The sequence below is a fragment of the Papaver somniferum genome, chromosome 2, assembly GCF_003573695.1.
Source record: "Papaver somniferum cultivar HN1 chromosome 2, ASM357369v1, whole genome shotgun sequence".
NCBI classification, from domain to species: domain Eukaryota; kingdom Viridiplantae; phylum Streptophyta; class Magnoliopsida; order Ranunculales; family Papaveraceae; genus Papaver; species Papaver somniferum.
The window spans coordinates 31,996,038-32,021,042 of record NC_039359.1 but is presented as its reverse complement, the minus strand read 5'-3'; the positions used below and the strand labels follow the sequence as shown (position 1 = coordinate 32,021,042).

General features: G+C 36.7%; 1 protein-coding gene across 1 annotated transcript; it reads right to left on the bottom strand.

Annotated features, from left to right (window-relative positions):
* Nucleotides 1-6,202: 6,202 nt before the first annotated feature.
* LOC113353105 (probable small nuclear ribonucleoprotein F) lies at nucleotides 6,203-8,309 on the bottom strand. Its single transcript, XM_026596814.1, has 5 exons — nucleotides 8,196-8,309; nucleotides 7,740-7,827; nucleotides 7,571-7,608; nucleotides 7,369-7,433; nucleotides 6,203-6,587 (listed from the first exon to the last, which is right to left on the bottom strand). The coding sequence occupies exons 1-5, from the start codon at nucleotides 8,199-8,201 to the stop codon at nucleotides 6,527-6,529; spliced, it is 258 nt and encodes an 85-aa protein (XP_026452599.1). The 5' UTR covers nucleotides 8,202-8,309; the 3' UTR covers nucleotides 6,203-6,526.
* Between the last annotated feature and the right edge of the window lie 16,696 nt (nucleotides 8,310-25,005).

The following is a 25,005-nucleotide window of genomic DNA, read 5'->3' as shown; positions in this document are numbered from 1 at the left end:
CATCCAACGGTCGCTACAAACTGCTTCTCTCTTAGCCGTCCGATCTACCTACCATCTCCATATCCAGCGGCTCAGCTCGCCAAACATCGAACCAGATGCTCCCGCTTCACACCCTAGCACCGAATCCTATTATCCACCCAAACAACCCATCGCCCCAAAACTTCATCTCCTTCACCCGACAGTTGCAGAGCTCTGCAACTCCACCACCTCCCCTCTCTGCCGCTGTCACTTCCGTCACCACACCAGTTCCATCACTGCCACTACTATCTCTTCGCCGACAACATCCCCAACACCCTAGCCTAGCTATTTTCTTCATCTCACAACCTCTGAAACCCTAGGTTTTGGGGTGAGTAAAATAGCTAGAAATTAGGGGACAATAGGAGAAGGAAAAGCATCAGAGAAACATCAAGAAGCATGGGTCGAGCAAATTTTGGAGTTTGGAAGCTAAATTTTGGGTAATAATTTAAACCCTAATTGTACTGTTGAGTGAGGACATTTGGGGAAAATGTGTTGAAACCCTAATTTGTTAATTTGGGTATAAAAGGGAGGTGCTGTAGAATGGAAAACTTGTTCTTGGACTAGCCAAGTTTCCACCCAATTTGGGTTAGGTTTGATTTTAATTTCACTTTCAATTTTAACCATTTGCATATTTTTCAATTGTTCACTGTTAGTGTCTTGTTCCTGTTAGTTTTTGATGTTCTTGTTAATTTGCAGTTTCAACTGTTAGTCTCATTGCACTGTTAGTTGCTGTTTGTCATGTTCTAAATCACCCTGCTAGGGACTTGATGAATCTCTAATGTCTTATTGTGTAGTACATTGATCACACTGCTCTAGAAGGCTAAACAAGTTTAGGAAAAACTTGAACTTAGCTCATCATCACCTCACTTTCACAATGTATGCCAAGTATGCTTTGTAGTTAGGTTCATGAGCTGCTGATAAGCTGCAACTCAAGCTGAATTCATAATCCCTTGACTAGTTGTGCTGTAGAAAGACAATTAGTGCTTTGGAAATAGTACCATAGTTGTGTTTAACTTCCTATAGGAGAATACACAGTAAAAGTTAGAGTGAATTCAACCCCTAGTTCCATAATCAACCTTCCCTGTCATCCATAAATCCATCTTCAACTGTTAGTCTTGTTTCCTTCCACTTGTTTGGTTTACCTGCATTTCTGTTTTGCATTTTCACTGCTTACTTGCTTTCCCTGCTGCATTTCTTCTATTGCTGCAACTGCTGCTGCAGCACTTGTGCTGCTGCACTGTTTTTCCCTCTTCTTGGCCTTGTGCTGTTTTGCCACTTCTTTGCCTGCTGCTCTGCCAAAGTGCTGCTGCTGCCCCTTCTTCTCCTGCAGCCAAGCCAATTCTTCTGTTGCTGCTGCCTTTCTGCAGCTGCTGCTGCCAAACTGCTGCAGCTCTTGCTCCTGCTGCTGCTGCTCCAAAGCCCATAGTCCACAGTTCCTGCAGCCCAAAGCTCACTTCAAAAGTTGAGCCCAATCCAATTCAGGTTTAACTAAAGGCCCAACCAACTGAGCCCAAAGCTCAGTTCACTCCCAAAAGCCTCTGAAGCCCAGTTAAGGCCAAAGCCTAGTTCACTACTAAGCCCAACTCACAAGTGAATTGTTAAGCCCAACGCTCAAACCAGTTTCCAGAACCAAAGCCCATTTGCACTTCAAAGATAACTGAGCCCAAGCTCAGTTCATTTTATTTTTAACAAACCCACTAAGCCCAATTCATTCAAAGGGCATTCAAACCCATTAGTACTCAAGCCCAATTTAAGCCAAAAGGCTTCTAAGCCCAAAGCAAATCTAGGAACCCAATTAGCTACACACTCCAAAACACACCCGATCTCTGTGGATCGACCCGTACTTGCACGAGCTACAACTGACGACCGTGCACTTGCGGTATTACTGTAGGCCCGTTTTCATCGCATCATTTTTATACACCTTCCGGGCCCATCAGTATATTTACAAGTAACTTGTTAAGGATGCATTTGTGATTGTATGCTTGTATGTTGATGATATGCTTATACTTGATACAAACATAGATGTGAGTAATTCCACTAAAGACATGCGCTGAATGAGAACGTTGACTTGAAAGACTTAGGCCCTGTTGATGTAATCTTAGGGATGAGGATTAGAAAATAATCTAGCATATGTAGTCTTAGTCATTCTCATTATTTTGAATTTGTGCTTAAGAGATACAATCAGTGTGATTGTAAGCCTTCTTGTACTCCGTACGATTATTCTTGTAGACTCAAGAAAAAAGGGTAATGGAGTATCTTAACATGAATACTCAAGAGTTATAGGATATCTGATGATTTAATGAACTGTAAGAGTCCAAACATTTCCTATATTTTGAGTAAGTTAAGTAGATATAATCATAGTCCAGAGCAATAGCATTCAGATGCACTGAGTAGAGTATTATGGTACCTAAAATACTCTATTACCTTTTATTTTGATTTATCAAAGGTATCTTGCTGTCCTTGAGGGACTTTGTGATGTAAACTGGATAGTTGACTCAGAGGAGTCTAAGTCTACGAGTGGATATGTTTCACTCTAGCATCAGGGTTTGTTTTTGGAAGATTTACAAACAAACATATATTGCTCAATTCATTATGGAATCTGAGAGTATTGAGTTAGATAAAGAACGAGAGGGGCCCAAGTGCCTAAGATGTTTTTTAGAAGACATTCCTCTCTGGCATAGGCATGTGCCAGCTATATATATACATTGTGTTAGCCAAGATATAATAGCTAAAGCTGAAAATAACTAATCTCAATCGGCGTTATTTCCATTGATTGGATAAAGTCCAAGGAGAATATCGCGCAATCTTTGACGAAAGTTTTATCCCAAGAGATAGTTAGAAATGCATCGAGGGGGAAGGGGCTTAAGCTCATAAATTAAACTTGCCATGAAGGATACTCAACCTTGCTGACTGGAGATCCCAAGATCAAGGTTTCGAATGAGACAACTAATTTGTGGTGGGTAAAGGTAAACACTATCAGAGAATTTTATTCTCTGTCCCATCCCTATGGTGTAGACGTGATAGTGTGACTGCATGTGAAGGATGACTTTTAAGAAGTCTTAATGAGTTCTATAGTTTCAATTTAAGATTGAAGTGGGGTGTAGCAGTAACACTCTTTATGGAAACTCACCTATCTGAATGAGTAAGTGGGCCACTTCCTATGAGAATATGAGCTTTGATTCTCTAGAGCATTCTGAGAAACAGGATATGTCTAGGGTCAAATTGGACAAAACGACACGAGCTTGGCAGAAATCTTGGAGATATCACCCGTGGTTGTTATCACGAATTACATCAAATGCTAGCAGTTCAAGACATAGTTCACTGTTTTTAACAAGTAATTCCGGTAATATCTCACTAAGAAAAGGTTCAAGACCTCATGGACACCTCTGCCTAAAATGGTATTTCCTGCGTTTTTTATGTAATTTTCGTTTTGATGGTTTTGGTATTACTGGAACTTAGGACCTAAAGGTCACTAAGGGTTCACTAGTTCATACTTTTTCACTTTGGTGAAAGATACCTATAGTCTCACCATGTGAGAACTAAAGATGAAAGCTCTCAATACTATTATGATTTGTGCAATCCATAGTATGACCCTGTCAACACACTTTTGTGTGAGGGAGAGGACGTAGAAATGACTAGTATGATTTCAACACTTGCACGATCAGTCTGTTTGGATCGTGAGGTTGGGATGTTGATTTACCAAGATCTATTTGTATTTTCATGTTTTATTGAGTTTTCATTCATGTGGGGGATTGTTGGAAAACGATTAATAAATTATTTTTTTTTAAAGTTTTAATAAAAAATTGTAATTTATTGTTTTATTTTGTGAATGAAACTTTTTAGTCCCACATCGTGGAGTTTCCAATTTTTAGTAGTTTTAAGAAACTATATAAACCTTTTAGTCCCACATCGGTAAGTTTTTCTTCTTAAGTTGTATTTGTCAATTATATAAAGAAATTCACTACTTTTGTAAAATCTATGGGAAAGGGGTTGCTCTATATTTTAGAGGGACCCCTAAGGGAAAATATTTTATAGCGTTTCTTAAGAGTTCACGATTTTCCTTAAAGGTTTTTTCGGAGTTGCCAAGCTCAAGTTGAGCATCTACTACATATGCTAGTAGTAGGTGTAGTAGGGTGTTTTACCCTGGAGATATCCGTCCTGTGAGGGCTATAGCATCACTCTTGAGTGTAGCCGGATGCTAATGTCTTAAAGGCAACGTGTTGAACACGTGACTCACTTTGTTTTTCCAAAATTTTACCTTGTTGCTGTTGTGGAGATATGAGAAGTTCGTTCGTTTCGTCAATCGATCAATTCCATTATAAAGGAGATAAGTATCAATAACTTTTGCTTATTTGATTTTTTTTTTATTTTAATTATTGCACCCAACACAAACAACATAATCTCGTACCAAAGAGTAAGGAATTGCTTGGCCGGTGCATGCATCGGTGAATCCTGTGGATGACTGCTGCAGCAGTGGGGTCAACCAAGAAAAAAAACAGGACCACAGACCAACAAGTCGAGCAGCAAAAAATAAGAAAACACCACCTTTGACACTATAGAATGTTGCATTTCGCATAATTGTTGCATCTGGATGACCAGTGACACGATTAATGCCGACCGAACTTTTTCTTATTCATTCAAAAGTTTTAAAGATTTATCAAAAAGAAGGGGCCAGCTATATATAAGCTGGCAGCTGACCTATGTCCAGTGTCCTGCCCTGGTTCGGGCAAAAATAAAAATCAAACGTAATAACTGTATAGAGGCGATCGTTATTATCGAGAGAAAAAACAAATCGTATAGTGTATCGTTATTTTTTTTCATTGGAAACTCATTCAGTGAATTTGTTGCCACTTGCCAACACGTAAAATTGTGGCTAGATGAAATTTGTTAATAGTCAAAACATTGATTGATATAAGAGTAGACTATGAATGTCGGATGGTTGTAATGGTGTGCCATACATCTTCCACCTGTTTCTAACCGACATTGCATGCCAAACAAGTGTAAGTAAAGTCTGATAAACAAACGTAATACATTAATTCGTCTTATATAAAAGCTACTCCCTCCGTCCCTATTATAAAGGCAGGGTTATAAAAATTTGTAGTCCCATTAGACTGGCTGACTTTCAATTCCAATATGTGTTTTTTCATATATTGCCCTTATTTATTTTAGGTAGTTATCACCACAATTAAGCTAATGCTTCTAGCGTGGAAATTATATAAAGGATAAAACAGTAAAGAGGATGGAAATATAGGAAATCAAAAAAATTTCTTATTCTAAGAGAAATTCACTTCTCCGCCTATATAACGGGGACGGAGGGAGTACCTAAAATGAGAAGACTAACCTTAATGTTACCTTACTCTTCTCCGGCACTTTCCTCGACTGTCTCTCCATTTTCCTCCCACTCCAAAGTTACCGAAGTTTTAGTTTTGTCGGAAGACTCCGAACTAAGAATTTATCGCAAACAAGTATATGTAAACACAACAGATATCTATTTCCCTATGTAATTTTTTATATGTGGAATAGTGGAAGTGAATAAAATGTTTATACACTCGGAAAGTTTTCAAATACTCAACTGCTGACAAATTGATTTTTGTTTTTATGAGATGTTACATCAAAGTCTGTGTTGAACCAGAAAGATTGTGTTTTGAGCCAATTTGAGGGAAGATGGCGGAAGAGATATCCGAAAATGAAGCAGAAGAATCATATAGTTAAAATTTAAATACGGGTTAATTTTTGGTGTTGGTGGTGGTTTTTACCCGACCCGATGACGTTGTCTTCTCTACCCGACAGAGAGCTTAAGAACTCAGAAAAGTGAAATTGATGGAAGTCCGAATCATCCGGTCAATATAATCATTTTCTCTAAAATTTTTGAACTTAAAACATGTTCCTTTGATTCTATAAGAAGGATGTTTGTCATCAATTTAATCCGATTGATTGACTCCTCCCTTCGGTCGTCATGATCTGTATTTTAAGGTTACCCCATGGCATTAATTATTGTACCAAAATATAGATGAGGTATTCCCTTTAAGAAAGAATATTGGCTTAAGCGACTGAGCTCAACTTCTCAGGTATAAAAAAGCGGTAATCTGTGGCTAACACAAGCCTGAGCTGAGCTGGCTCTGCTTGGCTCCAAATATCAACGACCATCTGTCGGAATGCTAATAACTACTATCTTACCAAGTCATATCACGAGCACAAGCCAAAAACCAAATTTCATCACTAAAATACATGTCAACAAAAGATGCCTATTCCACTGTGACACCAATCACCATGCACCTCAGCCTAAGGGGTAAAATAAAATAAAAATAGCACAGCATGAGTCTCCCTTGCTATCTTCAGTAGTATGGTAAAATTCTTACATGGTAGTTAACATCATTTAGTTAATAAAAGCACAGGCAGAACAAGAGAAGAAGATGGTGGTGACTTCTGTGGAGGGGGTGAGGGTGAGGGCTGGTGATAATATCATTACCATCTAATCTTCATCAGCATCAATTTCCTCCGGAACCATCTAATCTTCATCAGCATCAATTTCCTCCGGAACACCACGAAGATACAGAACATTATTACACCTGCGAAATTGCCAAGACACTTTCAAATATTAGAAATCCAACAGAACATCACGGCACAAAAACGTAATTCAGAAAATGCATTTACATCTATAGTAAGCCAAAGGACAGATTTCCCCTTTTATTTGGCTTCAAGGAAACCGACTTCCTGATCTCAATGGGTTCACTGACAAAGTTCTTTCGGCTTACAATTTATAGTTACTAATTTGTCATTTATAGGTGTAGGTCGTTCAACACATTTCAGGGATTCATCCATCCTTCGATTGAGTTCTCTAATAAAGCAATCCTACATCTTCAGCTACAGACTTCAAGTATTAGGTTACAATGACCATCAGTGTTCAAATGATTATACAATAAGGTAAAGTTTCTATTTATCAAACTTAATTGTCCACATTAGTAAAATTGATATCTCAACCGCCTATTTCTGGTGGATCAAGGCTGAAGCTCTGGGAGTACAGGTCCTAAAGGTGCTTAGGGTCCTAGAATATGCAGTCCACCCGAAACTAAGGGTATCTCTCATATCACTAAGCAATGTGATATTTGTCGATTAACCAGAATGTACTAAAAGAAAATCCTCAAAAATAAACGTAAAATAAAAATCAAAGTGAACTACATCCACACAAAGTCAAAAATTATCAAAGTGAACTAAATTCTTGGGGACAGTCAGAGTTCAGGCAATTACAGATAGTTCGAATCATATAAGGAAAGTGTAACTACAAAAACTGGTCAGTGTTTGATGTATCCATATAATCAAAAACCAATTTGCAATTAATTGAAGCATTACCTGATGAGAATCTCTCCAAGATTTCCAGTAAACTGTCCATCAATGTACTCTTCAGTGTTAGCTAGCTGCAATGAAGTAGGCAGTACACACACGGTTATTGAAGCAAACACCAAGTAGTTAACCTCAAACATCAGAACAAAAAAAAGCAAAATAGCATAAATTAACTAATGAAAGATTTTCAAAACAATTCCAAATTTGTTACCTGTAAATTCATATATGAATCAACCGAAACAAGAAAACCTGAAAAAATCAGTACAAAACATATTAAGTTACAACAACAATTCTCTCAAAATATAAAACATAAATTATACGGGGACTGAGATACAAATTCACAAAAAGAATCAAAACACTGTGAAAATTAGAAGAAGTACCTTTGTACTCCATTCCCCACTTGAGCTTCACCATGACAGGGCTCCCAGTGAGATTATTCAGAAAAGGTTTTGGATTAACAGGTACACTCTGCACATAACAAAAAACAATAAATTCCCTATTAGGGTCTTTCAAATTAATCTCTTATAACAATAATCCCAAATTAGGGTTTTCAAATTAGCCTCTTGTAGAAAACTCCCTGAACATAACAAAAATCCTCGATTTGAATGATCTTAATCTCTGGAAAACATCCCGTAAACTAAGTTTAAACTGGTAGAATATGAAAATCACAGTTGAACTTGAAGGGTACCAAAAACCTTAGCTCTAACCAAACTAAACTATCAGAACAAAAACATAGAAAAACCTTAAAAATCAATGTATTACAGAAACCCTAGAAATAAACCAACGAAACGATACAAAATAAAATAAAAAATCGCCACATAAAGAGAGATACTTACCGCCATTGATTGGAACTAGCTGGAGGAACTCTGCACTTCTGCGAGGAGTGTTGCGCCTTCTTTAGGGTTTTAAGGCAGAAGAAGTCAGTTTTGAATCTTTTTGATAGTCGATTGGTCTTTCAGGACCTAGACCTTTATTTATGTGGGAAGTCAGAAATCGGTCAAGCAAAATACAGCCCGGTCAACCGTAAGTCTTGACTGAATTTAAAAGTCACACTTGGCTTTGTTTTGGACTAACACGTCGTTAGAAGAATTGTATTCCTAGGAATGTAATTGTGGGATAATCCAATTCTTCAAATTGAATTCCTAGGAATTGAATTCAACTCCAAAAATTAAATGTATGGTTGAGGTAATTTAATTACTATTGTTTTTATCATGAAATCCAATTCCATTCCACTATTAAACCGATGTAATAGAAATCTAATATTTTGGAGGGAATTGGATTCCTAGGAATTAAAATTATTAATTACATAGAGTTGATTTGTGTTATTTGGATCAAGGAATATGCCACATTCCCACGGAATTGGATTACCAAAAATTTGATTCCTTGAACCAAACATGTTGTAAATCTAAACCATCCTCATTTTAGTTTCGCATGGACCACCTTTATTGACGTACCCAACTAGAAGGCCCTAGCTAGTTTTTTTCTTGGTTAAGTCAAAAATTTATTAAAGACAAAAAATCAAATATAAAATTACAAGATAGGAAACCAAAAGAGAGAGCCAAGGAGACTCCCGAAAACTAGAAACATATCGATTTAATACGATAATAAGCTTTATCCAGTTTCACATTATGAGTTAACTATGAAGTCTGGTTTATTTCTAAAACTCCCTATAACACCCTCAGCAAAAGAACATGTTGCTCTTTTTGCTAAAAAGTTGAATGAAAAGTTAACTTCTTTATGGATATACTTAAAGTTATTATCGACAAAATTGAAGCTAGCAAGCACCCAACATTTTTTAATAATCCAATGAAGTTACCAAATATAAAAGTTTGGACCACGCTCTTCAAATACCCTGGCTCGAACTACACTTATAGTAAGCCAAAATATGGCCTTAAATTTAGTGTTCTTAAAGATCAGGCTCTCACTTAGAATCATTGTCAGAACAAAATACATAGAGTGTCACTGGATTCCCCTTCCTATTGATTTTCTTACTATTAACATTGATGGTTCTTTTCAATCTGCAAATAATCTTGGTGGTATTGATCTATGCGTAATTTTCCAGGAATTCAAAAAACAACAAAATGCATCCACTTAAAGAACATTGGGAGTGCGGAGCAAGCTGAAAGCATGGGCCTTTGAGAAGCATTGAAATGGGAAAAAGAACAAAAGCTGTCTAAGGTGGTCTTTGAGCTTGACATGAAGATAGTAGTAAATACAGTTAATAAAGATCAAGAAGCTGTTGGTTGGAGGTTGAGAAACTTGATCAAAGATATTAAACAATATTTTAATTTACTTCTTGGAAACTTAGTTATGTTCCAAAAGAAAGGAACAAAGTTGCAGACATTCTTTCAAAGTTAGCTAGAGTAGATGGTGTACTCCAATCTTGGGGGATTATTACTCCAGAAGAAATCAAGCGTCAGTTAGCTGAAGATGCTATGCATGTAACTCTTTAATATGCTTCCTACTAAAATCTTATTTTTGCTTCAAAAAAAAAGGTCCTAAATTTAGTCCAGTCCAAGGTGGTATGTTATATACATTCGTGTAAGACCCACTATTTCCAGAAAAGTTTGTAGTTATTTGATTCTGGATTTAGATTGTGACCACTTGATAGCCTAAATTTGGGATAATCCATTAGTCAAACTTTGGAAGCTTCCTTGAGGTACTAAAGTTTAGTCGTATTCAAGTCTGTCTTAGAAGGACAATGCAGAAGCTCAGGTTCCAACTACGAAGTTCTAACCCTAAATTTGGTAGGCTTGAGAGAAACATTAACTTAATTTGGACTTCAGTGGTGCGACCCAATCCATCTCTCGCCGTCCATGAAAATAGTGTCAATACGAGGAACAGAAATTTAAAGGCTTAGTTACAAATTTGGTAGATTCATAATTCTTAATGTTTTTTCAAGAAAAGATCCAAAGAGATTTACTAATTATAATTCTTGGTACTCTTAGGATATCCTATATGCGGGATATTCTGTATATTGAGTTACTTGCATCTAGCCTTCCCATAAGCAGATGTCAATTCCGCCTAGTGGTGAACTAAATGCAGATGAAAATCTTAACTTAATCGTTCATATGGATTTAAAAAAATTTTAAAGGTTAGGAAAATCTTTCGACTTCTCAAACATCCATGATTACCACGAGAGTAATTCCGCGAAATCAACAACTCATCTTACAAGTTCTTATCCATTGGTCTACTGCCACAACAAATGAGGCTAACGGGAAGGATTGTTCGTTATCGCATTTTCATTTTCCTAATTTTAATCCTTGAGGATAAGTCTGTTTGAAGGGTAGTGTAATGTCATGATTCATGTTCCTTATAGGAATGTTATCATTAAATAGGGGAAACTTAATTATAGTTGTTAGAGCACTGCTCGGTCGAACTCGCAAGCGTTGCTATCTCAATCTTGTTTGTCAAGTTTAGTTTCCAAAACTATAAGTCTTGATTTCTAGTCTACTTATAGCTATGTCTCGGATTAGGATAGAATGTATAGTTGAGATTTATACATCACGATGTTCATCGATTGAATACGAAGAACTACTAAGGGGAGCTTGTGGAACTTCATCAACAAAAGGTATGTGGAGACTTGAACTCATCTATTAATTAGAAGTATATGTCTATTCTATCTCCTATTGAGACAAAAGTCGTATAGATATATAGACTTTATATTATACACATTTGATATTTCGAGCTGAGTTTAACTCGCTTACATATTTCCCGAAATATGTGTTGGTAAGCTTTCGCTTTAACCAAGTTAATCTTTATTCTTGACGAAAGTCAAAAGATGATCATGTGAAAATCTCCTGGTAACATCTTACATGAATTGTGTGAGACAATCATTTGATGTAGACTTAAAATGTTTCGTATTGATCTATTGATCACTTGAAAATTTCTTTGAAGCTAATAGTTTTTATGAGACAACTATTCCCGTCTTCCAAGAATGTTTAAATGATTAACATGGAGTTTGGAACAATTAACCATTGATTGGATATAGCACAGTATGCGTACTTGTATGCTAATTGTTGCAAGTTATTCCAAGTCCGAGAACCATAGTACGCATACCCGTATGCGTACTGGTTTGATAGTTGAAGTATGAGAACTTAGTATGCATACCCGTTGATAGGTGTCTAAAACACCTTGATATTTATCTATTGTTTATGCTTTCTTTGCTAAGTTTTCTTGTAAATTATGTATCTTATGTTTAATTTTGATTTTTAGGTACTTTATAGCAAAAGAAGAATAAACGTCGCGTAAAAGAGATAAAGTGTCATTTCATGTGCAACTGCTGTTGGAGGTGAATTATTTCTCATTATTTGCTTTTATTTCTTCATCTCTATCTGAAAAGCATGTCGGCTTTAGTGATGCAAGTTATATCTGAAAAGCATGGAAGATTTAGTGATGTAGAGAAATTGAGGAGAAGAAGTGGATCTGAGAGGTAAGAGACGGTTGCTGCTGGTTGAAGAATTCGAAGAAGTGGTGTATTTTTGGCATTTGAATCCTCGAGAAAAAGTACTAAAGGCACCGAACTTTGGCTAAAGAGCACCCTAATTACTGTCGCCAACCCCAGCAGTTGGTTAATGGGTGGCCTTCTTCAACAATTTGAATTTCAAAAATTGGCGGGAAAACTGGTTTCAGTTCCGGCAGAACGAGGGTTCTAGATTTGAAGTTGTTACAGGGAGATTCAATCGTTGAAATTAAATGGGTTTACTCCTTGGGCCTTAACAGAGATGGTAATGGTATTTGAATCGACCAAATTGGTTGTAACCATGGATTTGGAGGAAATATATTTCTCGGTTTATTTTGGTCCGGGAAGTTTTTTTTTGGATTTGGAAGTTTTCAAAGGAGATTAAATCGATGAAATGGATAGGGATTATCCTGTTACGACTTAACAGGGATGGTATGTGTGTTGGAATCGATTTGATTTGGTTAGAACGTGGATTTGAACAAAACAGGGAAGAAAATGTTCCCGAGATTCTGTGGATATAATTTTGGAAAGATCTCGTGCGAATATTGCGTGCTGAACCCTGTATGAGTCATGAAGGAACGTGTAAGATCAAAGAGGAGATAAACAAGGGAATTTGGTTAGCTGCAGATGCGTGAAGAATATTAAAGAAGAAATATTTCCCGGGAAAAGAAAGAGAATTATTACGAGAGATTTTTGAAGATTTGAGGAGCCTGCGGTGTATAAATAGGCTTCTGGGATGACATGAATGGAGGATAGAGAGTTAGGGGAGGCTAGGGAGCAGAGATCAAGAGTTACCAAACCTCTCTGTTGTTGCCATTGAAGAGGAAGAACGAAGGACATTAGGCTCAATTAGAACAGTCGCAGAAGCAGTCTTATATTTAACCATAGAAACTTTATATTGTTGCATACAGTAGCAAAAGAATTTTGTAACTGAACCTCGTTGTGGTATCACTAGTAGTTGTGTTGTTTTGGTAGCTAAATACCTTTAGCGACTGAATCGTTGTAAGCAAATTTTCATCTTTTGAATACAATGAATAATCAGATTTCTTTCACTTTTCTTCATATGAGCAACTAATTTAATTTATATGGTTGAGGAGGAAACTACTTCTAGCATGTGATTTTTAATATTGATTTTTCTTTTAGTTATTACTCTGCTATTAAGCTTTTAATTGTCTAAAAGTTTTCTCTTCTTTTAATGCTTCATAATAATTGTTTTGGATCGTCTTTCGCGGTCGATCTATTATAAGCGAAGGAAAATTATGCCTTAGATTATCGACTTGAGTCGAATTGATATTTCATTAACGATAAATTTTCCAAGGCTTAAGATTGGGTTCAAAATAGCCTTGTGTAGTTTTGAGAGTAGATTAGAGAAAATTATTATTGAATTTATAACCATTAGAAGTAATGGAATCCGAAATCCTAGACCTATCTATATTTATCTTGTTACTCTAATTTATTTTTATTTATTAAATCTAAAATCAACATCTTTAAAAATACCTACAAAGACATAAAAACCCATAGTAAATACAAAATCGAGCACTAAAAATACATATAATTGAGATCAAATGTGTCTATCATATACCCCGAAACTTATTATTTGCTAGTCCCGAGAAAATCAAATCTATAAAATAAAATCCTAACTCACTGTCACAGGCATAGCGATTGCACTTAGCGTGTGCAACAAGCCTTTAAACCCCTAGGTGGCCCTAGTGCCCGAGTTATAGTTTCGGGAGAGTTTACTAGAGATATAACCACAAAACTTTTGATCCAGACCCTAGATATATACGCAGAACCTTGGAATAGCACTAAAGAACCTTTTTGGTTGGCATACTCTCATTGACTACATGAGGAAGTATACTGATGCGAAAGTCCAATTGCTATACACGAGTTTGCACTCACATACTAAAATTCATATATAAGTGACAGAGCTCTACTCAGATAGTCGCACTATAGACATCAATATCCGGAGTCAACAAATCACATGGATAGATTAAGAAGATGGATATAGATAAAAGTGTAGATGGTTTTAGATGTTGACTAAGGTGAACGGTGTTTCCCACATCTGTCTGAAGGCCACTTCCAAGATGAACCTATCCTAATGGACTGAGATACTGGTCTGACTAATATCAACACAATTGCCATATACAAGGGGACAAGTGGTCGATAATCCTAATTCTAGATCAAATCAGCTGGCATATACAAGGGAACCAATGGTCGATTTATTGAACATTAACATTTTTTTTAACAACATGATTAGATCTTTTGGATCCAAGCACATGCTTCTTGTCAGCAGATTACATGGTAATTTCCATGGATCCTGCGTTCCACGCTTGTTTGGTATAATTGGTCTGATCTTTTTATTTTTTTTTTATTTTTTTTTTATTTTTTTTTTAGTAACTCAATCACTCTACTCCATCCCAACAGTGGTAACAATTCGATGCGTGTGCCCCACCAAATCACTTAGAGAAACATATTTAAAATAAATGAAAGAAAAACAGAAGGTGAAAAGGACTCAACGAGATATGGCGAAACTACCATGTTATTTATAATACCTGAGCTCTGTGATTTTATGAATAGAATCTATTTAGATGCTTCCATCTATTCAGATTGGTTCTTCAACTCCTACAACCAAGATGCTTCCATCCACTTAGATTGGTTAGTGCCATCCTTAATAGGCATAAATTTCTAGGCTCTAGAGTTTAATTAGGGGTGTCGATGGATGAATATCCGTCGGATATTTAGAAATTCGTATCCGATGGGTTAAGCGCTATTGGATATTCGATATCCGATAATATCCTATAGGATATCAAAAATCAGATATTTATTCCGATAGGCTAAGCGATCGAATATAGGATATTTACCCGATGATATTCGGTTATGACAAAAAAATGTTAAAAACCCTTTAAAACATGTTCATAACTGAAATTTAAGTTCAATTTCTTAAACATTCCATATCGGATATTAGGATAAATCACAAATAAATCACAAATATGGTTAGGATAAATCACAATTAAATCCATGTTCTATCGGGTATCGGATATTAACAATTCGGATGGAGCCTAATCCGATTCCGATATGTTAAGGAAGAAATATCCGATCCGATATCCGATAAAACGGATAATATCCTATAGGATCTCGAATACTCGGAAACGGATTCCGGATATCAGACATATATTGACAGGCCTAAATTTAATAATGCAACTAAAAAGTTACTCCCATACCCCCAAACTTAAATCTAACGTTGTCCTCAATGTTCTAAAGATAAAATTAAAAGCATGAACAAAGAGAAACTGTTACAATTTAAAGCAAAAGAGTTAAGGAAAGATATTACCGTGTTGCATGAGCATGGGTTACCTCCCAAGAAGGGCTAAGTTTAAAGTCTTCAGCTAGACGTCAAATACCACAAAAAGGCTAATTACCTTTCAAATCATATATCAATATTCGAAACAACTGTGGATCAACAGTACTAAATAAAACTGCCACAATTATGAAACAACTGCACTAGATTAGAAAAATGAACAGACGGAGCACAACCTGCTCTAAAATTTCTTGCAAGAAAACTGGGTTTATCTGCGGTGTCCACTTGGGCTTTATATGAGTGTCTTAACAAATAGATTCATTCGAACTACAGGTCTCTAATAGATGGATTTCCTCCTAGACAGTATCAGGAGGATCAGGTTGTGTAGCCGGAAGAGACTCAAGTAATACCTCGGGCATACTAGGCTCGAGTCCCAAATTAAGGACTTCTAATGGGGATACTTGACAATCACATTGGATAAGGGCACCCAAAGACAAATGTTAAGGGATATTTGACCATTATTACCCCCAAACTTAGGGTAGTCAGTATTTTCAGAAAAACCTCTAACTATTGCTTGAATTTCCGGATCCTCAGAGTCTTTAAAATACTCAAGAGCTTCTTCTAGATTATTACCCCCAAACTTAGGATCAACACTACTCTCCGTAAGGCCTAGAACTATGGTTTGAATATCAGGGTCCGTAGAGTCTTTAAAGTACTCGAGAGCTTCTTTTAGTTCAACAGTTTGGTCACCTAACTGACTTAAGAGAATCTCATCAAATTCATCCAACGAATCATCCAATAAAGTGTCATCCCAATTATCATGAACTAGATCTTGAACTAAAGTGCTAATCATATTTACTTCCTCTAATTCATCAGAAGGATGTCTAATAACATTAAAGACAGTGGTCATATTACCAAAGGATATGTTCATAAGTCCGGTCCTACAGTTGATGACAACATTAGCTGTGGCTAAAATTGGGCGACCTAAAATCACTATTATTTGAGCACTAGGGTCATGAACAGGCTGGGTATCTAGAACAAAGAAATCCAGTGGATAAATGAACTTATCAACCTCAATCATAACATACTCTATGACACCACGAGGTACTTTGACAGACCTATAAGCTAATTGTAGGGTCATTTTGGTCGGTTTCAACTTACCAAGAGCTTGTTGGTTGTAAACATGATATGGGAGTAAGTTAACACTGACTCCTAAGTCAAGTAATGCCTTATCAACCATGTAATTACCAATTGTACAAGATATGGTGGGGCATCCAGGGTCTTTATACTTAGGGGATGTTTGGTTTAGAAGGATTGAACTTACCTGACCAGCTAAAAAGGCTTTCTTATGGACATTAAGCTTACGCTTTCGTGTACAAAAATCCTTAAGAAACTTGGCATAAGCAGGCATTTGACTAATTGCTTCTAATAAAGGGATATTTATGTTCACCTGCTTAAATATTTCCATTATCTCGTTGAAAGTCGACTCTCTCTTTGTTGGAGCTAACAATTGTGGGTACGGGGCTCTGGGCACAAAATGAGACCTATCAGAAACCACATTGGCATCACTAGAAACTTTGTCAGTCTCTCAGCTAGTGATTCCTCTTGGTCCTCTTGGGAAGTAGAATGGGAACTAGAAGGTGGATCTACAATATGTCCACTATTAGGCATGGCTACCTTATTGTCTACCATTTTACCACTTCTAAGGGTTTTTTATAAAATTCACATCTTTGAACTCATTCTCTCTAGAGGATACTTCATGAATTCCTCTAGGATTGGGTAGTGGTTGACTAGAGAACTTTTCTTTCTCTCTCTCTCTTGCAAAGACTCAACAATTAGACTAACTTGGGTTTTTAGCTCGGAAATAGCCTGAGAGTTTTTCTCAACCAATTTCTTAAACACTACAGTGTTATGAGATAAGATGGTTAGCGACTCTTCTAAACTCATGATCTTCTTATCTGAAAGGCTCTGAAATTGTGTTGGTCCTAAAGGATTCTTAATATAACCAAACCCTGAGAGAGACTGAGAATTACTAGACTGGCCTTGATTCGGGCCCTTAGACCATGAAAAATTAGGATGGTCTCTCCAACCAGGGTTATAAGTCTCATAATATGGATCAAATCTCTGACGGTTTTCAAACCTATAGTTATTATAAAGAGCATGGGCTTGCTCTTCGTATCTGGCATGGTGTGACCCTTTATTCATTTCTAAGGCCTCTAGACACCTAAGAATATCTGACTCATAATCAACTCTATCGATCCTATGGATAGGATTTCTAGGTATTTTTGGTTCTCTCATTGAAGCCCATTGCCTAGTTTTCTCAGCTAACTCGATGAACTCGTCAAACCATTTATCTGAGTCTTGATGGGTAAATTCTCCACCACTAATTTTTTCTACCTGCATACGAGTTTCACTATCAAGGCCCTCATATAAAATTTGGTCCATGTGGGATTTTTCAAAGCCGTGATGTGGATACTTGTATAACAATTCACTAAACCTTTCTACATAATCATGAAGTTTTTAACCTAATTTATGCTTAAAGGTTTGGATAGACTTCCGAATAACATCAGTCTTATGGTGTGGGTATAATTTCTTAACAAATACCTCTACAAGACCATCCCAGGTGGTATCTGTTTTAGACGGAATAAAATGATACCATTATTTGGATTTCTCATCGAGAGAGAACTGAAACAAATGTAACCTAATCACATCGTTGGATACATTCGGATAGTTCATTGTGTCACAAATAATTTCAAAGTATATTATGTGGGTATACGGGTTCTCATTCTCTAACCCCCTAAAGGTACGAAGCATGCCAATTGTCTCGGGTTTAATATCAAATTTGACTGTTGAAGCTGGTAGAACTACACCTGGGTCACGAAATACTCTAGACGGGTTCAAACGATCCCTAAGGGTTTTTACTGGGACGTCAACATCCTTTTCATCAACCATTTCAGCAAAAACAGAAGTACCACCTAAATCGGTGTAACGGGTCAGAGTCAAATTAGACATGTCATTTTCCTAAAGTCTATCTCCTATACATTTCCAACGGTGCATACACAAGCAAGAATACTATTGGTAACCATACATTTGTGCACATGAAAATGTTGGGGTTCACTAATTTAGGTAAGCTTGGGTTACCATTAGCAATATATACCTACAGTCAGAGACTGGTCAAAAGTACGAGGCTAAGGCTTATGGTTTTTCGGATGATAACGTCCAGAGGGTTCACCGTACTATACCACGTGTTTTCCTAAAATCGGTGCCAGACGAAAATGCAATTGGTGTGTGCACGTTTATTTTTTTTAATATAAAAAATAAAAGAATGAAATAGAATATTTGCAAATAAAGAAAGAAAATAATTATTTACAAATAAATAAAGCTAAAAAATAATACTACCTTATTTACAAAAATAAAATCTTGAGTACACTACTATCCTTTTTGGTAGGAATCCACAATAAAAGTGAAATATAACCTGCACAACGAAAACAAGACTATACCCAAAGTAAAATTAAAGAAAATAAAAATCTAAAACCTAACCTAAAGGCAAGTCCGCGTCGGCGGCGCAAAAAACTTATGTAATTTTTACAGTGGTAAGAAAGGGGTTTGATTCTCGGGCTTATGAAGTAGATTTTAGGCTCTAATTATAAAATTAATTTAGAAAATAGAATAAAAGATAGTGATAATATTGAGAGATTACTGGGAATCAGGATTTCACCAAACTCTTACAGGGGGTTAGTCGTGGGAGAGTTCGAGAGATTTTAATGTATTTAGGTTTTCTCCTGTTAGTCCTGAGGGAGTTTGAGGGAGTCTCTCCAAATCTCCGTTAGTCGTGGGGGAGTTTAGAGGAGTCTCCTAAACTCTCTAGAAAACACCTGTTAGTCGCTGGGGAGTTTAAAAAAAGCTCTTGAACTCCCTGTTAGTCATAAAACCCTACAATACTAGGGAGTTGGTTGCTTTGGGGAGTTCAAAGGAGTTTTTAGTGTATTTTGGTCTCACAACAAATCTCTCAAAAGAGTAGAGATTTGGGAAGGAGTTTGGTGCGTAGAAAACCATAGGAGAAAGAAGAGGAAACGTTTTTTTCCAGGTATGTTTTTTTTCTTCTTTGATCTCAATGATTGTTTATAATAGTTTGATTTGTGTACTATTTTGATTGTTTTTCATATCTTTGATATCCATGATTGTTTATTTTGATTGTGTGTATAGTTTTTTTTGTGGGTACTCTCTCTCTGTCAAAACCCTAATTTGTGGTTCAAAAGATCTTGATAAGAAATTGCATGATTTGATTATAATTATATCTTTAAATTCAACCGTTGGAATATGATGAAATTTGAATATGTCATAGTTTACCTTGTTATAGAAGTACAGTAAAATTTTCACGCGGATCAGGTCACGTTTGCTACTGCAAAGCTTGCACAATATATGACTATGGTCTGCTGAGTTTAAATCCCGAATAGGGGACTTATTCCTATTTATCTCATTCTCCGCTTATCGTACAAGGCTGAAATTTTAGTATGATGTTTTTATATATGAAGGTTACCTACTGTAGAAATTTCATGAAGTTATGATCACTTTAGGTACACCAAAGTGTGAGAAATCCGGAACTGAATTCTGTATGCACGTATTGAAAGTAGTCGGGTTCTGAGTAATGTATCTTTTTAATGAACCGTTGGAATGCTATGATTTTTGAGTGTGTTGTGGAATATTGAGTTGTAAGTGTACCATAAAAATTTAAAGAGGATCAAGTAAGTATTAGTACTGCAAAGATTGGACAATCTTAAACTGTGTTTCGGTGAAACAGAATTCCTTTACAGCTATCTTCATAATTTGTTATGTCATCATGCATTAATTGGCTTGCTACTTTGCATGGATGTCATTTAGAATCACTATCACTTGTTAAGTCATCTTATTTAGACACATACTTCTCTTCTATTCTATATGCCAAAGTTCAATACAGTGGCGTACTTCATTCCGTATTGGCGTGTTTTAGCCAATTCATACGGTGCTTTTGTTGCAAGGAGTTGCTAAGGGATTTTCTTTGATTAACAATTTGGCTAAGTAGCTCTGCGTGTTAGTACTGTGTAATCTAGTATCACATTTTTTTTATCATGTTTACATTAGACTGTTTGGTGTTATTACTATCCTTGCTTTGTTAAGTTCTAGTATTAGTCTAAGTACTAATGTAGCTAACATGTCACACCATAAAATGGAAAAATCCAGCCAACCTGCTGAAAACAACAAGAAGAAAAAGAATGTTAGGAAGAATAAGAATACGGAACCGGAAACGGAAGTGACTACGAATTACAAACAATGGACAACTCGAGAGACTGAGAAATTATTGGAACTGTTGGTAGAAGCTACACTTGAGAAGAAGAAAGACACTAGTGGATGTTTTACTAAGAGAATAGTGGAAGAGGAGATACTTCCAAAACTTAACCAAGCATGTGGTTGTGACAAATCTTTTGAGAACTATAAAGGGAAACATAGATGGTTGAAGACTAGATTTGGTCAATACCAGGATTTGTTTATATCTTTTACTTATGGATTCGGTTGGAGAAAGAGTATAGCGGATGATATGTGGGAAAATGTTCGTGAACAAAGGGAGTTAGAATTGTATGGAGACCGTTAAATTGAAGGGAAAAAAAATTATCTCGTTGCACAAAATAACATACTATTGATATAGAGATATGATCATTTTCATTTATTTTTTTCTTTTTGATTAAAGATCAATGTTATTTGAACTCCCTCTAATAAACTCTCTCAAACTCCCTACGCTCCCCCAAACTCCCTGAACTCAAAAACACAAAACTCTCTCAAACTCCCTACACTCTCTCAAACTCTCTCAAAATCCCTGAGATTTAAAATACATTCAACTCCCCCGAAATCACTCGAGGACTAACCCCCTGTTATTCTATGGTTCAATATTAATTCTTAGACAATTATAGCTCCGAAAAAAATAATTATTAACCATTAATCTTTGCCAAGGTAGATTTTATAAAACATTAATTGTAAATGGTAAGCATGGGTTATCAAAACACATTAAAACTAAGCATAACCCATCAAACTAAATGACAACTAATTAATTTAAAATCATAATTCAATTTATATTAATGCAAAAGTCATAAAAATAATTAAATAAATTTACCATAGTGATGAGAACTAGCTTCCTCCGTCATCCCAATGATGGGGTTTAGCTCCACATGGTGAAAAGTGTGTTTATAATAGGTGAAAAATAATAAAGAAGTGAAATTGCAACGAGATATAAGTGTTGCAAAGTCACTGTTACAGTAAACGATAAATCGTACGTGTAGCAGGATAAACGACTGTCTGTATGTGTCTGTTCTTCGTGTTCTTGAGAACGACACCTCTTTTCTGTCGTCTGCAACCCTTCTTCTTCCTCTTCACCTGCTGCTGTTGCAACTCCTCCTGCAGCGTGATTTTCTAGCGCCTCTGCTCTACTCCAAACTCTCGATATTCCTTGTATTGGTCTTCTCCTCTCCTATTTATACACAGACACCAATATACCCCAAAAAATATTCTAATTTTTTTCGCTGCCAAGTCTCGTATAATATCTCCTTCAAATCTTCTTAAACGTATTTGATTAGTTCTAGACTTCCGAAACTTGGTAATACGAATCCTACAAGGTATATCTTCCCCCAGAGCTTGCGTTTCTTCCGTATTGAATCAAAACTGGAGCGATATTATTTCCTCTTTCACAAGTGTAATTTCCAAATAAAACAATACAATCCCGATATATGTTTCTACCTCTTTGTTTTCTTCCAGTCGACGAATACTTCCTTGTTTCTCTAATCCACGGCTGTTGACAACCCTGTTTGGGTGTAATCAACTGATCCAAGTCAACCCAATGATCGAATCCGACCAAATCACTTCTCAAAATCGATCCAAAACCCGGTAATATTCTCCTCCACTTTTTACTCGTGAAACAATTATTCAGCCCAACTTTTGGGAATATAACATACATACAAACTCTGTTTAATCCAACCATGCCCAACGCAACTGATATCCATGATTGAATCTCGTTTAAACCCTTCAAAAATTCGAACAAAAAGTTACGCATGTGAAAACTCCTTTTTTCCTGATTTTTCAGAACTCGATCATCCAGCCCAACTGGACTGAATCAAACAAGCATACCAGCACTGTTTAGCTATCAGATGTCCATACCAACAAGTTTCGGCGATCGAATCTCTCCCAAAAGCCTCCAAAAATCCAACCATAATTCTGTTTGTGAAGGAACCAATTTTCCCGCCTTTTCCTATAATTTGAATTGAAGACCTGCTACCAGAGTACCGATAGTAACTAGGGTGCCCCTTAGTAATTTGGGTGCCCCTTATCCAAATGAGGGTGCCTTTAGTGATTTTCTCCCACGAGCAGAAATACCACTTTTCGAGCCTTTATTTCTCCAAAAATACCTACAAAGACAAATAAACCCATAATAAATACAAAATCGAGCACTAACAATACATATAATTGAAATAAAAATAGACATATAAATGTGTCTATCACCCGTATGCATACCGGCTTAAAAGTTCAAGTCCGGGAATTCAATTGAATTTGGTCATGTACGACAGTATGCGTACCCATTTACATACTGGCGAACCCAGACCAAGTCCGGCTACTTAGGTATGCGTACCCGTTTGCGTACTTGAGTGGGTTAAGTTCTAAAATATGTTTGTTCATGAACAAACATATTTATATAATAAAGAATGCAATCTTTTGCAAATCGTGGCTATAATGTTCATGAATTGATTTGAGTGAATCAAAATCGATTTTTCTTCAATTGTGTCTTGTATACTGCTATGAGAACATAAACAATTGAACAACTCTAGAACTAGTTTAATTTGAGTCAATTTAACTAGTTGTGATTAAGATGAACAAGGTTGATATGAAAGTGTTCATATGAATAACTTCGGTTAACTATTATTGAGACAACTATGTGCACACGTTTAGGTACGGTTACTCATATCTAAATGAAGTCACATTTATTCGTGTATAACAACATAAGTTCGATCTAACGGTTGAAAGATATTAGCTTGACTCTAATCAGGTTTTCATATAACGGTGAATATTGAATGCTTTGTTACAAAGGTCGCATTGATTGCAAATCCTGATTTGAAGACTATATAAAGGAGAACTCTAGCAACTGGGAAACCTAATCCCCACACCTAGGGATGTCAATGGTTACCCATTACCCGGAACCGGACCTGGTAGATTCGGGTCCGGTTCTGGGTCCTAAAGTTGGACCCATTAACAACTTAGGACCCGACGGGGTAATTACCCGTTTGGACCCGTTTAGATTCGGGTCCAATCGGATAAGACCCGCCGGGTATCGGGTACCCGGTTATTCATCCTTTTATGCATTTGTTCAGCAAAATTATAAGCATTTTGTTAGTATTGGGTTTGATTTTTTTTTTCATTTTTCATTTTTTTCTTACAGTTAATCTTTATTTAGTACATCAACAAAGAAATAATAACATTTTTTTTTTATAAATCTTTATTTTCTGTAATTTTCTTTTTAATTATCACATTACAGAACCTTTGGTTGGCAGCCGAGCAACAAGATGAGTACCAACCCCTTTCTGAATAACAACACCCAGCCTATGGAAAATAAAACTACCTAAACCACTACCAGCGTCATTGTTAACTAAACAATTCTTCAGACGCTTGAAAAAAGAAATAAAATCTTCACTAAGCTCCCCTAATGTAGTAAAATCTAAGACACCCAAACCATAACCATGAGAACCACATTCAGACAAATATTTAGTACGTTTGCGCGAATTTTCTCTCGAGATAGCCTGGCCTGGGATGAAGGCACAAACTCGATCACCAGTAAAGGGTGAGACACCTGTGACATCCATACACACATCTTGACCGTTTTCCTAATTGAGCACAAGGATATCCGCTGGACGTAAATCCTTGTTATCATCTGATAAAATACCCAAAGCCGTTTCTTTGCGCGCAGGTACACTCGCTTCGTAACAGATGTCAGTAACCACATCACGAACTAAGTCATCGTGAAACTTAATTCCAACATCCTTAGCACAATGAAGTGCATGATCCCCGTGAATGTCCATTGGTTTATTGCAACCAGAGCATAACCCGCCTTCGACGAACAAAGGAATACCAAGACGATAGCATACTACAACTCTGAATTTACGGGGACCAAGGAATTGATCTATCCCACTGATGGGAACAACCAAAAGGTAATCTTGAGTATGTTTGATCTGATTACACTGCCACAACATTGAATCTCTTGCAGATAATGTAAACTGGACAGGGATTCGCTTCTTGACTGCGTCAAAATAAGTGACTGCCAGGGAGTGCATAGAGGTGGTGGTGGGGGGGGGGGGTGTCATCGACACAATAAGTAGAAGGAAAACCATATACCTGAATAAAATTCTGAAGAGCTAACTGGTAGGCAACACCATTATCCGTTGGGAAAAAATACCAAGAATCACCTTTCGCGTCGAGGCAGTCTGACTCTGAGAGGCAAGATAACAGTAGATGTGAGTGTCTGTCATAGTGTATACACCAAGGCCACCATCTTTAATGGGTAATGTAGCCAATCTCTGTTGCAAAGGACCGAAACCAGCTCCATCTCCCGTGATCAGAAGTCTCAAATACTTGAGTAAGTGATCGTCAAAGAGGTTAGTGGCTTGTTGTATAGCAGCAGGGTTGGTGGTGCGCATAGCAAAATATAATCTGGAAACACCAACGCAGTTACGAAGCAGTAAAATCCCACTCTGAGGGTCCTTGAGTTTCTTGATAGCCGACATTAGCTGAATAGTCTTGTTCACCCTGCCCAAAACCATACCGCTCATGAAATCCATGTCCAAAGTCACAGGTACCCCCAAAAGCTTGACACCTT